Source organism: Halichoerus grypus, chromosome 1 (genome assembly GCF_964656455.1).
Source record: "Halichoerus grypus chromosome 1, mHalGry1.hap1.1, whole genome shotgun sequence".
In the NCBI taxonomy this organism is placed as follows: domain Eukaryota; kingdom Metazoa; phylum Chordata; class Mammalia; order Carnivora; family Phocidae; genus Halichoerus; species Halichoerus grypus.
Window position 1 is genome coordinate 123179456 of NC_135712.1, and position 16294 is coordinate 123195749.

General features: G+C 39.5%; 1 protein-coding gene across 7 annotated transcripts in view; it reads right to left on the reverse strand.

Moving 5' to 3' along the window:
- The window catches only part of PCCB (propionyl-CoA carboxylase subunit beta), a 99734-nt gene that overhangs the window by 67821 nt on the left and 15619 nt on the right, over positions 1 to 16294 (reverse strand). For 6 of the 7 annotated variants that reach the window (XM_078071605.1, XM_078071610.1, XM_078071599.1 and 3 more), the window contains exon 6: positions 13621 to 13731. The exons of the other annotated variant lie outside the window; for it this stretch is intronic. In XM_078071605.1, coding sequence (XP_077927731.1) covers positions 13621 to 13731 — 111 coding nt within the window. The remainder of the gene's footprint in view (positions 1 to 13620; positions 13732 to 16294) is intronic. 7 annotated transcript variants of the gene reach the window in all.

Here is a 16294-nt window from a genome sequence, read left to right on the forward strand (position 1 = left end):
TAGGCACTGAAGTGAGTTAAGTATTCTGTCATTGTTAGCTAGCAGTTTCCTTAGGTCTAATTCGGGTCACTAAAGGTGACCCAAAGGTCCTCTGGGCTTACAGTATCATGCTGTATCATGATATGGTAGGTGCCAAGGAGGCCGCCCCAAAATGGGCCACTTTGAAATAAAGATTCTAAGCTAAAAAGCAATCAAAATCCAGCAGATTCGGGAAAAGCTCTTTACCTCCCCTACAACTGCCTGAAAAGAATTTAGATAGAGGATCTGCTCCAGAAAGAGCTATCACCATGGATAAATACATTATACCATGAACTAGGTATGGTAGACAGGGAGGAACTTAACAAGGCCTGTTTGATCAAAGGCTTCAATGTCCCATTGTTTCTGAGTGGCCCAGTAAACATTTGTTTACCAAACATTTACTCATTTAAATCTTCCTGCTCCTTAGCTCAGGACTATATATATACCTCACTCTGCCTGTTTTTGGAATTTCCATGTCTGTGTGGATTCCCTGTAGATCTGAAATTAAATTTGATTTTCTCCGGCTTAAAAAAAAAAAAAATTAGCTGCATTTTTATACAGCAACAACAAACAATCCAGAAATGAAATTACAAAAACAATTTCATTTACAATAGCTTCTAAAAGAATAAAGTACTTAGGAATGACTTAACAAAAAAGGCACAAGATTTGTACACTGAAAACTATAAAACATCATTGAAAGAAATTTAAAAACTCACAAACAGAAAGACATCTCCTATTCACGAGATTAAAGACTCAATACTATTAAGACATCAACACTACCAAAAACAATATACAGACTCAATGCCATCCCTATCAAAACCACAATGACTTTTCTTGCAAAAATAGAAAAACCCATCCTAAAATTGATGAGGAATCTCAGAGGACTCTGTATAACCAAAACAATCTTGAAAAAGAACAAAGTTGGAGGTCTCACGCTTCCTTGATTTCCTTGACTTCAAAACCTACCACAAAGCTACAGAAATCAAAACAGTGTGGTACAGGCATGAAGACATATAGACCAGTCAAACAACATAGAGAGCCCAGAAATGAACCCTCATATATATGCTCAAATGGTTTGGCAATGATATCTATACCATTCAATGGAGAAAGGACAGTCTTTTCAACGAATGGTGATAGGAAAACAGCATATTCACATGCAAAAGAATGAAGTTGGACTTTATGTTATACCATATACGAAAATTAACTGAAATAGGATCAAAGGGCTACAAGTAAGAGCTAAAAGCATAACACTTAGGAAACAGGGGCAAAATCTCATGACACTGGATCTGTCAAGACTTCTTAGATATAGACAAAAATGCAGAGGCAACATAAGATAATAAACTGGACTTAATCAAAATTACAAGTTTTTTAAAGATTTTATTTATTTATTTGACAGAGAAACAGCGAGAGAGGGAATACAGCAGGGGGAGTGGGAGAGGGAGAAGCAGACTTCCCAATGAGGAGGGAGCCTGATGTGGGGCTTGATCCCAGGACCCCGGGATCCTGACCTGAGCCGAAGGCAGACGCTTAACAACTGAGCCACCCAGGCGCCCCTCAAAATCACAATCTTGTACAAAGGACACTACCCACAGAATGAAAAGGCAGCCCACAGAATGGGAGAAAATATTTGCAAATCATGTATCTGATAAGTGACTAATATCCAGAATATTTATTTTAAAAACCCCTCAACTCGGGGCGCCTGGGTGGCTCATCTGTTAAGTGTCTGCCTTCGGCTCAGGTCATGATCCCAGGGTCCTGGGATCGAGCCCCGCATCGGGCTCCCTCTTCAGCAGGAAGCCTACTTCTCCCTCTCCCACTCTCCCTGCTTATGTTCCCTCTCTCGCTGTGTCTCTCTCTGTCAAATAAATAAAATCTTTAAAAAAAAAACAAAAACCTCCTACAACTCAACAACAAAAAGTAATTCAAAAATTGACAGGGGCCTAAGCAACATTTTTCTAGATATATCTCCTCAGGCAAAAGAACAAAAGCAAAAATAAACTATTGGGACTACACCAAAACAAAAAAAGCGGGCACGTGGGTGGCTCAGTTGGTTAAGCAACTGCATTTGGCTCAGGTCATGATCCTGGAGTCCTAGGATCACATCCCACATCAGGCTCCCTGCTCAGCAGGGAGTCTGCTTCTCCCTCTGACCCTCCCCCCTCTCATGTGCTGTCGCTCTCTCTCTTTCTCAAATAAATAAATAAAATCTAAAAAAAAAATAAGTTATTTAAAAAAAAAAGCTTTTGCAAAGCAAAGGAAATGATCAAAACAAAAAGGCAACATACTGAATGGGAGAAAACATTTACAAATGATGTGTCTGATAAGGGGTTAATATCCAAAACCAACAAAACTCAACACCAAAATAATCCCACTGAAAATGGGCAGAAGATATGAATAGACATTTCTCCAAAGAAGACATCCAGATGGCCAACAGACACATGAAAAGATGCTCAACATCACTCTTCATCAGGGAAATTCAAACCAAAACCACAATGAGATGTCACCTCACACGTGTTAGAATGGCTAATAAAATTATGAATGAAAGGGGAGAGATCATGACTAACACCAAGGAAACAGAAACAATTATTAGAAATTATTATCAACAACTATATGCCAATAAATTAAACCACCTGGAAGAAATGGATGCCTTCCTGGAAACCTATAAACTACCAAGACTGAAACAGGAAGAAATTGACAATCTGAATAGACCAATAACCAGTAACGGAATTGAAGCAGTGATCAAAAACCTCCCAAAAAACAAGAGTCCAGGGCCTGATGGATTCCCAGGGGAATTCTACCAAACATTCAAAGAAGAAATAATACCTAGTCTCCTGAAGCTGTTTCAAAAAATAGAAACAGAAAGAAAACTTCCAAACTCATGCTATGAGGCCAGCATTACCTTGATCCCAAAACCAGGCAAAGACCCCATCAAAAAGGAGAATTTCAGACCAATATCCCTGATAAATATGGATGCCAAAATTCCCAACAAGATCCTTGTTAATAGGCTCCAACAGTACATTAAAAGGATTATCCATCACGACCAGGTGGGATTTATTCCTGGGATGCAAGGGTGGTATGACATTTGCAAATCAATCAGTGTGATAGAACACATTAATAGGAGAAGAGACAAGAACCATCTGATCCTCTCAATTGATGCAGAAAAAGCATTTCACAAAATACAGCATCCTTTCCTGATTAAAACTCCGCAGAGTGTAGGGATAGAGGGAACATTCCTCAATTTCATAAAAACCATCTATGAAAAGCCCACAGTGAATATCATTCTCAATGGGGAAAAGCTGAGAGCTTTTCCCTTAAGATCAGGAACATGACAAGAATGCCCACTCTCGCCACTATTGTTCAACATAGTACTAGAAGTCCTAGCATCAGCAATCCGACAACAAAAAGAAATAAAAGGTATTCTAACTGGCAAAGAAAAAGTCAAACTCTCTCTCTTTGCAGATGACATAATACTTTATGTGGAAAACACAAAAGACTCTACCCCCAAATTACTAGAACTCATACAGCAATTCAGTAATGTGGCAGGGTACAAAAATCATTGCACAGAAATCAGTTGCTTTCCTATACACTAACAATCTAACTGTAGAAAGAGAAATTAGGGAACTGATTCCATTTACAATAGCACCAAAAACCATAAAAGCAAAACACAAGAAACAAGTGTTGGCGTGAATGTGGAAAAAAAAGGAACCTTCATGTACTGTTGGTGGGAATGCAAACTGGTGTAGCTATTGTGGAAAACAGTATGAAGCTTCCTCAAAAAATTAAAAATAGAACTACCACTACCAGGTATTTACCCAAAGAAAACAAAAACATTAATTCAAAAAGATATATGCATCCCTCTGTTTACTGCAGCATTACTCACAATAGACAAAATGTGGAAGCAACCAAAGTGTGCACTGATGGATAAAGATGTGGGGATAAAGAATACACACACATACACACACACTCAATAGCATATTACTCAACCATTAAAAAAATGACACCTTTTTTTTTTTAAGATTTTATTTCTTTATTTGAGAGAAAGAGATAGCGAGAGCAGGAACACAAGCAGGGCGAGTGGGAGAGGGAGAAGCAGGCTTCCCGCGGAGCAGGGAGCCCGATGCGGGGCTTGATTCCCAGGACCCTGGGATCATGACCTGAGCCAAAGGCAGACACTTAATGACTGAGCCAGCCAGGCACCCTTGGAAAAACATGAGATTTTGCCATTTGTGACAACATGGAAGGACCTAGAGGGTATCATGATAAGTCAAATAAGTCAAATACCATAGGATTTCACTTATATGTAGAATCTAAAAAACCAAAGGGAACAAAACCAAAAAAAAGCAGACACAGACTCATATATACAGAGAACAAACTGGTGGCTTCCAGAAGGGAAGTAGGAAAATGGGCAAAATAGGTCAAAAGGAGCGAGAGGAACAGGCCTCTGATTGTGGAATGAGTAAGTCACAAGAATGAAAGGTACAGCGTGGGAAATACAGTTATAGTACTGTAATAGCATTTTATGGTAAGAGATGGTAGCTGTACTTATGGTGAGCACAGCATAAGGTACAGACTTGTCAAATCACTGTTGTACACCTGAAACTAATATAATATTATGTGTCAACTATATAGAAGTCAACTACTTCAATTAAAAAAAAATTAACTTGAATCGGCATTTCTCCAAAGAAGATATACAAATGGCCAATAAGAATATAAAGACACTCAACTCACTAATCATTTAGGAAATATAAATGAAAACCAACACGAACTACTACTTCACACCCATTAGGATGACTAGTCTCAAAAAACACAAAATAATAAGTGTGATGATGATATAGAGAAACCGGAACCTCTGTGCATTGCTGGTAGGAACGTAAGATGGAGCAGCCACTGTGGAAAACAGTACAATGTTTCTTAAAAATATTAAAAAGAAATAACATCTGACCCAGTAATTCCACTCCTAGGTGTATGCCCCAAAGAATGAAAACAGGGATTCAAATAGATACTTGTACCCCAATATTTGTTGCAGTATTATTTGCAATAACCAAAAGCTGGAAACAGCTGGAGTGCCTAGATGGTTCAGTCAATTAAGCATCTGCCTTTGGCTCAGGTCATGATCTCAGGGTCCTGGGATTGAGTCCCACATCAGCTCTCCACTCAGTGGGGAGTCTGCTTGTCCCTCTCCCTCTGCACCTCCCCCTCCCACCCCGCTTGTGTGCTCTCTCTTGCTCTCTAATAAATAAAATCTTATAAAAGAAAAAAAAGGGGGGGGTGCCTGGGTGGCTCAGTTGGCTAAGTGTCTGCCTTCGGCTCAGGTCATGATCCCAGGGTCCTGGGATTGACCCCACATTGGGCTCTCTGCTTAGCTGGGAGTCTCCTTCTCCTTCTCACTCTCCCTCTGTGCTCTCTAAAAAATGGATAAAATCTTAAAAAAAAAAAAAAAAAAAAGATGGAAACAGCTCAAGTGTTCACTGACAGATGAATGGGTATTTAAATGTGGTATATACATACAAAAGAACTATTAATCAGCCTTTAAAAGGAAGGGAATTCTGACACATATTACAACATGGATGAACTTTGAAGACATTATGCTAACTGAAATAAGCCAGTCACAAATGGGCAAATACTGTATGATTCCACAAATTCACAGATAGAACAGTGCTAGGAGTAGTAGGGAATGGTAAGTGTTTAGTAAGTACAAAGTTTAAGATGGGATAGATGAGAAAGTTCTGGAGATAGCTGGTGGTGGTGGTAACACAAAAATGTGGATGCACCTAATGCCATAGAACTGTAACTGAAATTTTCCATTTTCGACTTTTTTGTGTATATTTTATCACAATTTTTTTTAAGTACTGCATCAGTGTTAAACGTCTTGAATTTAATTAACTGGTTGTGTAAGACAACATCCTAATTCTTAAGAATTAAATACTAAAGCATTAAACAGTAAAGAGACATGATATACACAACCCACTCACAAATGGTTAAGAATTCCGAAAATCTGGGCACCTGGGTGGCTTAGTCGGTTAAGCGTCTGCCTTCGGCTCAGGTCATGACCCAGGGTCCTGGGATCGAGTCCCACATTGGGCTCCCTGCTCAGCGGAGAGCCTGCTTCTCCCTCTCCCTCTGCTCCTCCCCCTGCTCATGCTCGCTCTCTCGCTCTCAAATAAATAAAATCTTTAAAAATAAAATAAAAATAAAATTTAAAAAAGAATTCTGAAAATTTGAAATTTCAAAATGAAGACTTTTGAAAAACTCTGTTCAAAAGGTAGCATTCTGAGGAGGAAAACTGGGGGCGCCTGGGTGGCTCAATCATTAAGCACCCCCGCATCGGGCTCCCTGCTCAGCGGGAAGCCTGCTTCTCCCTCTCCCACTCCCCCTGCTTGTGTTCCCTCTCTGGCTGTCTCTCTCTGTTAAATAATAAGAATAAAATCTTTAAAAAAAGAGGAGGAAAACTGCAAATCACAGCGTGGGAGAAGGCAGCTGCAATGTACAACTGATAAAGAACTTATATCCAGAATATAAAAAGAACTCCTAAAAATAAGAATAAAAACCACAATTTTTAAAATGGGCAAAATAGATGAACAGGCACACCACAAAAGAAGAAACATATGAAAGGTGCTAAACCTCGTTAGTCATGGAAATGCACTGAGCGATCATACCACATGAGAACTAGCATAATTAAATTATATTAATAAAAGTGCTGGCAAGGATGTGAAACAAGTGAAATTCTCATACACTGCAAATAGAAGTGTAAATTGCTGCTACCCTCTTTAATGAACAGTTAGGCATTACGTAAAAAAGCTGAAGATATGTACATCCTATGACATAACTATGCCCTTACTCTGAGAACCTGAAACCAGGGTACAGGTATAAGAATGTTTATTTTTTTTATTTTTTTTATTTTTTTAAAGATTTTATTTATTTATTCATGAGAGACAGAGAGAGAGAGAGGCAGAGGGAGAAGCAGGCTCCCAAGGAGCAGAGAGCCCGATGCGGGACTCGATCCCAGGACCCTGGGATCATGACCTGAGCCGAAGGCAGACGCTTAACCATCTGAGCCACCCAGGCGCCCTATAAGAATGTTTAGATCAGCATCATTGGCAATGGCAAAAATCTTTAAACACAAAAGGTAGTAGAATGGATGAATATGTTAAGATAATTTACTACAGAGCTATTAAAATGAACTATATTTACAAAGAACATGGATAAATCTTAAAAACATAATGAGTCACAGCCATGCACAAAAGAATGAACAAAAGAATGAATATTATATGATTTCACCTTACATTAACAGTCAAAATAGGCAACAAACCACAATTTTTACTGTAAAGCAAAGCAAATACAGATAATTACCATAAAAGTTGAGATCATAAATAATTCTGGATAGGATGAATGGAGGCAATAGTGATTAGGAAAGGTAATGGGAGCAGGGCTCCTGGAGGCCATTTCTTAAACTAAATGTTATTTACATCGATTTGCACTTAATAATTGCTAAACTGTACGTATTTTACATACTTCCCTGAGTATGAGACAACTAACAGTGCTTAAAAATTTTTAAATTAAATGGGAGAGGGGGCAAAGACAGAATCAGGGAGACAAGTTAGGATTCTGCAATAATCCAGGTGGGATACTTGAATCAAAATGGTAGCAGTGTAAGTAGTAAGAAGTATGCAGCAATTTGATTTTAGATTACATCCTAAAGTAGAGCGAGTATGATCTGGAACTGAACTTGGCATGTGACAGAAAAAGAGGAGTTAAAATGGTGCAATGTTTTTTTACCTGAGCCACTGGAAGGCTGGACTTGCCATTTATTGAGATGGGGAAGGCTGCAGGACAGCACTTTGGAAGAGGCTTGGAAGAGACCAAAACCTATCAAGTTTGAGATCCCACTGAAGGCCAAATGGAAACACAGGTAGGCAATTGAATGGGTAATCCTAGAGTTCAGGAGTGTTCCATCCAGAAGACATAGATTTGAGAGCTGTCAGCATATAGATGGATATTTAAAGTCTTGAGATGGGATAAAAACACCCAGGGAAGGAGAGAAGAGCTAGAAGAAGAAAACCAAAAATTATGGCGCTTCCAAGTTTCAGAGGAAGGAATGATCAGCTAGGTCAAATGTTAAAAGGTCAAGTAAGATGATGACTGAGAAATGTCAACCGGATTTAGTAATGCTAGAACCTTTGAGGTCTTTGATATAAAAAAAACTGACATTATGAGTGACCCTGAATAGAATAATATCCATTTCATCAGAAACTAAATATTCAAGTATATTCACATCTATTTCTCAATTCTGTTCTGTTCCCCTGGTCTATTTATTTACAAATTAATGAAACAGTTCGTTATTTCACTTTATATTTTATCACCTGGCAGAGTGAGCCTCTCATTATACTTCTTTCAAGGAAATATCTAGTTCTTTAAAAATCAATCTGGTAACATTTTTATTGCACTCTCATTAAACACATGAAATATTTAAGATATACAATGGTTAAGACCTGATGATTAGTTGTGGAGGACTAAAGAGGGGAGATGGCACCAATATGCAGATATTAAAGAAAGTTCTGCCAAGTACAGGATGGGATTGCTTAGGATACTAACACATAACTAATGAGAAAGGACATAAAAAACACCAAAATTAGTAGATTTCTATACACTAATAAAATATCTGAAAAAGAAAGCCAGACCATTCACAATAGTATCAAACATAACAAAGTATTCCAAACGAATTTAACAAAGGAGGTAAAAGATCTATACAATGAAAACTCTTAAGACTTCAATGAAAGATACTGAAGATGACAAAAATAAATGGAAGAGATCCCATGTTCCTGGATAAGAATATTGTTAAAATGTCCATACTACCCAAAGCCATCTATAGATTCAATGCAATTCCTTTCAAAATTCCAATGGCATTTTTGACAGAAATAGAAAAAACAATCTAAAATTTGTACAGAACCACAAAAGACCCCAAATACCCAAAACAATCCTGACAAAGATGAATAAAGCTAGAGGCACCATACTTTTGGATTTCAAACTATACTACAAAGTTATAGTAATCAAAACAGTATAGTACTGGCATAAAAACACACACACAAACCAATAGAGCAGATCAAGAGCCCAAAAGTAAACCCTCATATACACTGTCAACTAATATTTGACAAGGGAGCCAAGAATATTCAACAAGAAGAGAGCTATGGCTCTTCAACAAATGATTTTGGGGGCACCTGGGTGGCTCAGGTCATGGTCCCGGAGTCCTGGGATCAAGTCCCGCATCAGGCTCCCTGCTCAGCGGGGAGTCTGCTTCTCCCTCTACCCCTCCCCCCTGCTTGTGATCTCTCTCTCACTCTTAAGCTCTCTTTCTCTCTCTCTCAAATAAATAAAATCTTAAAAAAATAAATAAATAAAATAAATATTTTGGGAAAACTGGATCACTACAGGCAAAAGAATGCAATTAGATCCATATATTCATTGGGCCACAAAAATTAACTCAAAATGGATTAAAGACTTAAAGACCTGAAACCATAAAACTCTTAGAAGAAAACACAGGGAGGGGCACCTGGGTGGCTCAGTCAGTTAAGTGTCTGCCTTCAGCTTAGGTCTTGACCCCAGAGGGTCCTGGGATCGAGCCCCGCATAGGGCTCCCTGTTCAGCAGGAGCCTGCTTCTCCCTCTCCCTCTGCCCCTCCCCTGCTTGTGCACTCTCCCTCGCTCACTCTCAAATAAATAAAATGTTTAAAAAAATTTTTTTTAATTAAAAAAAAAACATAGGGAACAATTTTATGGATATGACACCAAAAGCATAAGCAACAAAAGCAAAAATTAACAAGTAGGACATCAAACCAAATAAAAAGCTTCTACACAGCAAAAGAAAATCAACAAAATGAAAAGGCAACCTACTGAATGAGAGAAAGTATTTGCAAATCATATCTGAAAAGGGGTTAATAACAAAAATATTTAAAGAACACCTACAACTCAATAACAACTACAGTAAAAATCCAAAATGGTAATTATGTGAAGTGAAAAATGTGTTAACTAATCTTATTGTGATGAACATTTCACAATATATGTACGTATAAAGCTATCACATTGTACACTTTAAACCTACACAGTGTTATATGACAATTATATCAATAAAGCTAGAAAAAAATTTTTAATGAACAGAGGATCTCAATAGACATTTCTCCAAGGAAGACCTACAAATGGTCAACAAGTATATGAAAAGATACAACATCACTAATCATCAGGGAAATGTAAATCAAAACCAAAAGGAGGTACCACCTCAACCTGTTAGAATGGCTATTATCAAAAAGACAAGAAGTAAGTGTTGGCAAGAATGTGGAGGAAAGGGAACCCTGTGCACCACTGGGAATGTAAATTAATACAGCCACTATGGAAAACAGTAGGGAAGTTCCTCAAAAAATTAAAATAGAATTATCATATGATCCAATAATTCTACTTTTGGATATATATACAAAGGAAACCATCAACAAAACTAAAAGACAACCTACTAAATGGGAAAAGATATTTGAAAATGACATATGTGATAAAGGGTTAGTATTTAAAATACATAAAGAACTGACAGAACTCAACACCCCCAAAACAAATAACCCAAACAAAAAAATGGGTAGAAGGCATGAACAGACATTTCTCCAAAGAAGACATACAGATGGCTAACAGACACATGAAAAGATGTTCAACATCACTCATCTTCAGGGAAATGCAAATCAAAACCACAATGAGATATCACCTCACACCTATCAGAATGGCTAAAATCAAAAACACAAGAAACAAGTGTTGGCGAGGATGTGGAAAAAAAAGGAACTCTTGTGCACTGTCAGTGGGAATGCAAACTGGCGCAGCCACTGTGGAAAACAGTATGGAGGTTCCTCAAAAAATTTTTTAAAAAACTATCCTATGATCCAGTAATCATACTACCAAAGAATACAAAAACACTAATTCAAAGGGATACATGTACCCCTAGGTTTATTGCAGCGTTATTTACAATAGCCAAATTATGGAAACAGCCCCCAAATGTCGATTGATGAATGGATAAAGATGTGATACACACCCACACACACACCCACACCCACACACACACACACACACAGGAATATTATTCAGCCATAAAAAAGAATGAAATCTTGCCATCTGCAACAACATGGGTAGAGTTAAAGTATAAGGCTAAGTGAAATAAGTCAGTCAGAGAAAAACAAATACCATATGATTTCACTCATATGTGGAATTTAAGAAACAAAACAAATGAACAAAGGGAAAAAAAGACAAACCAAAAAACAGACTCTTAACTATAGGGGAGGTGGGTGGGGGATGGGTGAAATAGGTGAAGGGGATTAAGAGTGCACTTATTTTGAAGGGCACTGAGTAATATATGGAATTGTTGAATCGCTATACTGTACACCTGAAACTAAATAACACTGTATGTTAACTACATTAGAATTAAAAATTTTTTAAAAGAAAATGAAATCAAGATCTCAGATATTTGTACTCCCATGTTCACTGCGCCTTATTTACAAAAGCCAAAATACGAAAACAACCTAAGTGTCCAGCAACGGATGAATGGATAAAGAAAATGCAATACAAACATTATTCAGTCACGACAAAGGAAATCCTGCCGTTCGCGACAACATGGGCGGACCTTGAGAGCATTTCACTCATGGCTAATTATTACCCATGTATAAATGCATGTGCTAAGTGAAATAAAATCAGAAAGAGAACGACAGGTAATGTATGATCTCACTTATGTGTGGAATGTAAAAAGCCGAACTCATAAAAACAGTAGAATGGTGGTTACCAGGGGCTGGGGACTGGAGGAAATGGGGAGGTGCTGGTGAAAGGTGTAAACTTCCAGTTATAAGATGAATGAGTTCTGGGGATCTCATGTACAGCACAGTGATTCCTACTGGTAATGCTGTATTATATACTTGACAATTGCTAGGAGAGTAGATCTTAATATGTTCTCACCACAAAAAAGAAATGGTAATCACCTGAGATGCCAGAGGTGCTGGCTAACTAACAGGAGGGTTAGCAAGGGACACCAAGAGGCTGGAGAGGTGAGAAGAAGTGCCAGAGACGACAGAGTGGAAGCAAAGGAAAACGAATGTTGCTAATACTCTGAGGAAAATGCATGTTAAAGATCATTGACAGTGACACAGAAATCACTGATGACCTTAAAAAAAAAAAAAAAAGAAAAAAGGTTTTAGTGGAGTGAGGGGGTAGAGCCAAATTGGAATATGTTAAGGAGAGGATGGGAAGATAGGAATAGGGCAATAGCCACAGGGAGACGCAGACTAGGGGAGGGCTTTTGTGGTTGTTTTGAAGATAGGAAATACCTCAACAGGGGATAGTTCTGATGGGAGGACCCAGTACCAAGGGAGAGGCTGAAGATGGTAGGTAGAAGAGAATGGACAGAAGGCTGGCTACTGACAGGGTGTCAAGAGTCGCAGTACATGATAGGCACAAAGTAGGAAGAGGGGTAGAGAAGGGACTTAGCCAAAGGAATTGCCACCTCTGTTCTCGGCAGGAAGAAGAGGACTGGGTGAGCTCAGGGAGGTACTGTATATATCGATTTCATAGGCAAGGTAGAGGGATTTCTGCTTTGTTCAGGAAGAGATGTGGTCATCTGAATTTTTAAAGATTTTTTTTTTTTATTCATTTGAGACACAGAGATACTGAGAGAGAGAGAGCATGAACAGGGGGAGAGGCAGGGGGAGAGGGAGAAGTAGGCTCCCCGCCGAGCCAGGAGCCGGACGTGGGGCTCGATCCCAGGACCCTAGGATCATGACCTGAGCCAAAGGCAGACGCTTAACCATCTGAGCCACCCAGGCACCCCGATCATCTGAATTTTTAAAGCCCACCCCTGTTGAACATATAGGTTGCTTTCAGTCTGTCACTAAGAACAGAATATCTGGATCAAAGAGTAAGCACTTTTCAAAATTTCTCAATTCCTACTGCCAAACTACGCTCAAGAAAAAGGTGTTCCCTATTTACATTCCCTCTATTTACAGCATTCTCCTCATATTGGAGGACTATCTTTACCTCCCCCTCCTCGAAATCTGTCTTGGCGTTTATTGCTCATTATTATTAAATATATTTTATGAAGAAAAGACTAATTTTTTAAAAAGGTATCAAGTTAAAGTAATTACCCATGTATAAATGCAAGTAGGCCTCATTTAAAATTAGAAATCTCATTCTATCAAAATTATGTACTAAAGATAAAGCACCTCTCAAAATGAAGTTAGAGATCAGATTTACCATTACAGACAATATGTAATGAAATGGCAAACAGCCGAAGAAATAAAGGCAGGACATAAGAAACAACTTCCCAATAAAGTAGATTACAGAAAAGAATCATTTGCAATCCAAATCAACAAGTAAAATCACCCACCAATGAAGTACACAAGCACATTCTGCCACAGAAGTCCCACAAGCTACAGATTTCATGCCAAGACCTTCTCTCCATTAAGACTTTTATCATTACTATGCTGAGAGCAGTGATAATGCAGATAACCCAGATCTAGGTCAGGAACTATTTTTATTGCATGTGAGTTACTACACAATTCTCAAAGGGCAGGAGAAACAGGCCCTTCTTTCTTACCTTTACCATGAACGTGAAATCAGTTAGAGCAGGGGAATACACAGCCCCACCAGCACACGGGCCCATGATCAGAGAAATCTGAGGGATGACTCCAGATGCCAGGACGTTCCTCTGCCAAAAGAGAAAGGCAAGGCATGTGGTTACAGAGGTGTTCAAGGCACTACCTACAGAAAGATAAAGGCAGTAATAAAACTACATTTGGCTTTTAGTCACAGAAATTCTGTGCTGGAGGCAAGAGACCTAATCAGCACAGGTTCTCCCAAAATTATATACAGTTTCTCCCCATAACAGGTGGGATGGTTGGCTTATTACTTTCTGTGGCAAATACCCTCTTTCCACTCCTTAGCAGTAGTTTCCCAAAAGTTCCAATAGGACATAAGCTCAGAGAGACTCCGTTCACTCTTACCCCAGCTCCAAACACACCTCAGGCCCAGCACCCCTATCTGCACAAAGCTGGCTGAAAAAATGAATGACAATCTTAGGCAGAATATACAGGGCCAACACTTATCCTGGAGCCAGGACCTCTGTTTAGAGCCCTTCACACCCACCAGAGGGTACCCAGCAATTACAAGGCAAGGCGAAGAGGCGGGTGCTACTCTACTCTGAGTCCTCAATGTCTGCCCACCTCTAGGCAGGGCATATGGGGAAAGGGAGGTAGCAGGAGCCAATGGGGACAGAGGTATGTGAAGGGCCAAGCCTCAGGCCACCTCCTGGGAAAGAAAATGGGGTCTGGAGGACCCAGGCAAGATGAAAAAGTCCAATGACTCCTTGCCCAACCCCCAACTTTTTTCCTTCCCCTGGGTTCCATCAGCATAAGAGAAGTATGTCCACTTTTAGCCATTTCTTGGTTCTGAGTCCAATTTCTATAAATCATAGGACATAGCTGAGGACAGTACAAAAAGCCAAAGCCATCTATAGAGGATTCTGGGAAGATGGCAGAGAGGGAAGCACCAGGAATCTGTCCTCACCTAGACAACAACTGCACTGACATAATCTGTCTGATAAAACTTTTTGAAACTCTAGTCTATTGAAGGCTTCCAACTCCAGGCGGAAAATCTGGAGAATAAACTGTGACTAATTTCAGTCCATTTTAGCTCTTAGCACAATAGCAGCTACTCATCCACTGCCCCCTAGCCACAAGGCAAGCAGCTGGACATATATTCCTGGAGCAGCTACACAGGGCTTTCAGGAGCCAGTGTAGGCGAAAAGCACTCCGTCCTCCAAATATGAGGGATCACCCACTGGTGATTCTGGTTACAGAGATGTAGTTAGAGAGGTAGGTGGCCATTGTTGTACCTCCTTAACCAACCGCTGCAAGCCCCTGCAAGCCCCTGCAAGCCCCTGCCCCTGCAGTCCAGTATCACTAACCATTAGGTAAATACAAATCATAACTAGAACGAGGTACCACAACACAAACAACTGGGATGGCTACTACCAAACAGAAAATAAGTAATATTGGCGAGGATGTGGAGAAATTGCAACTTTTGCACATTATTGGTGGGAATGTAAACTGGTACAGCCACTGTGGAAAACAGCATAGAGGTTCCTCAAAAATTTAAAAATTATCATGTGATCTAGAAATGCCACTTCTGGCAATATGCCAAAAAGAATGGAAACCAGGATCTCAAGAGATATCTGTACACCCATATTCACAGCAACATTACTCACAATAACTGAAACACAGAAGCAACCCAAGTGCCCATCGATGGATGAATGAATAAGCAAAATGTGGTATGTACATACAGTGGAATATTAGCCTTAAAAAGGAAAAGCTTCCTGTCACGTGCTACAACATGGATAAACCTTAAGGACATTAAGTGAAGTGAAATAAGCCATTCACAAAAACACAAACTAATACAGTATGATTCCATGAAAGCTGGTACAGCCACTCTGGAAAACAGTATGGAGGTTCCTCAAAAAGTTGAAAATAGAGCTACCCTATGACCCAGCAATCGCACTACTAGGTATATACCTCAAAGATACAAATGTAGTGGGGCGCCTGGGTGGCTCAGTTGTTAAGCATCTGCCTTCGGCTCAGGTCATAATCCCAGGGTCCTGGGATCGAGCCCCGCATTGGGCTCCCTGCTCCACAGGGAGCCTGCTTCTCCCTCTCCTACTCCCCCTGCTTGTGTTCCCTCTCTCTTGCTGTGTCTCTCTCTGTCAAATAAATAAAATCTTTAAAAAAAAAAAAAAAAAAAAAGATACAAATGTAGTGATCTGAAGGGGCACCTGCACCCCAATGTTTACAGCAGCAATGTCCACAATAGCCAAACTACGGAAAGAGCCCAGATGTCCATCAATGGATGAATGGATAAAGAAGATGTGGTATATATATGTGTGTGTGTGTGTGTACACACACAAAATGGAATACTACTCAGCCATCAAAAAGAATGAAATCTTGACATTTGCAACGACATGGATGAAACTAGATGGTATTCTGCTAAGGGAAAATAAGTCAATCAGAGAAAGACAACTATCATATGATTTCACTCATATGTGAAATTTAAGAAACAAAACAGAGGAGCATAGAGGAAGAGAGGGAAAAAAAAACAAGACTTAATCAGAGAGGAAGGCAAACCTTAAGTGACTCTTAACTATAGGAAACAAACTGAGGGCTGCTGGAGGGGAGGTGGGTGGGGGGCTAGGGTAACAGGGTGATGGCCATTAAGAAGGG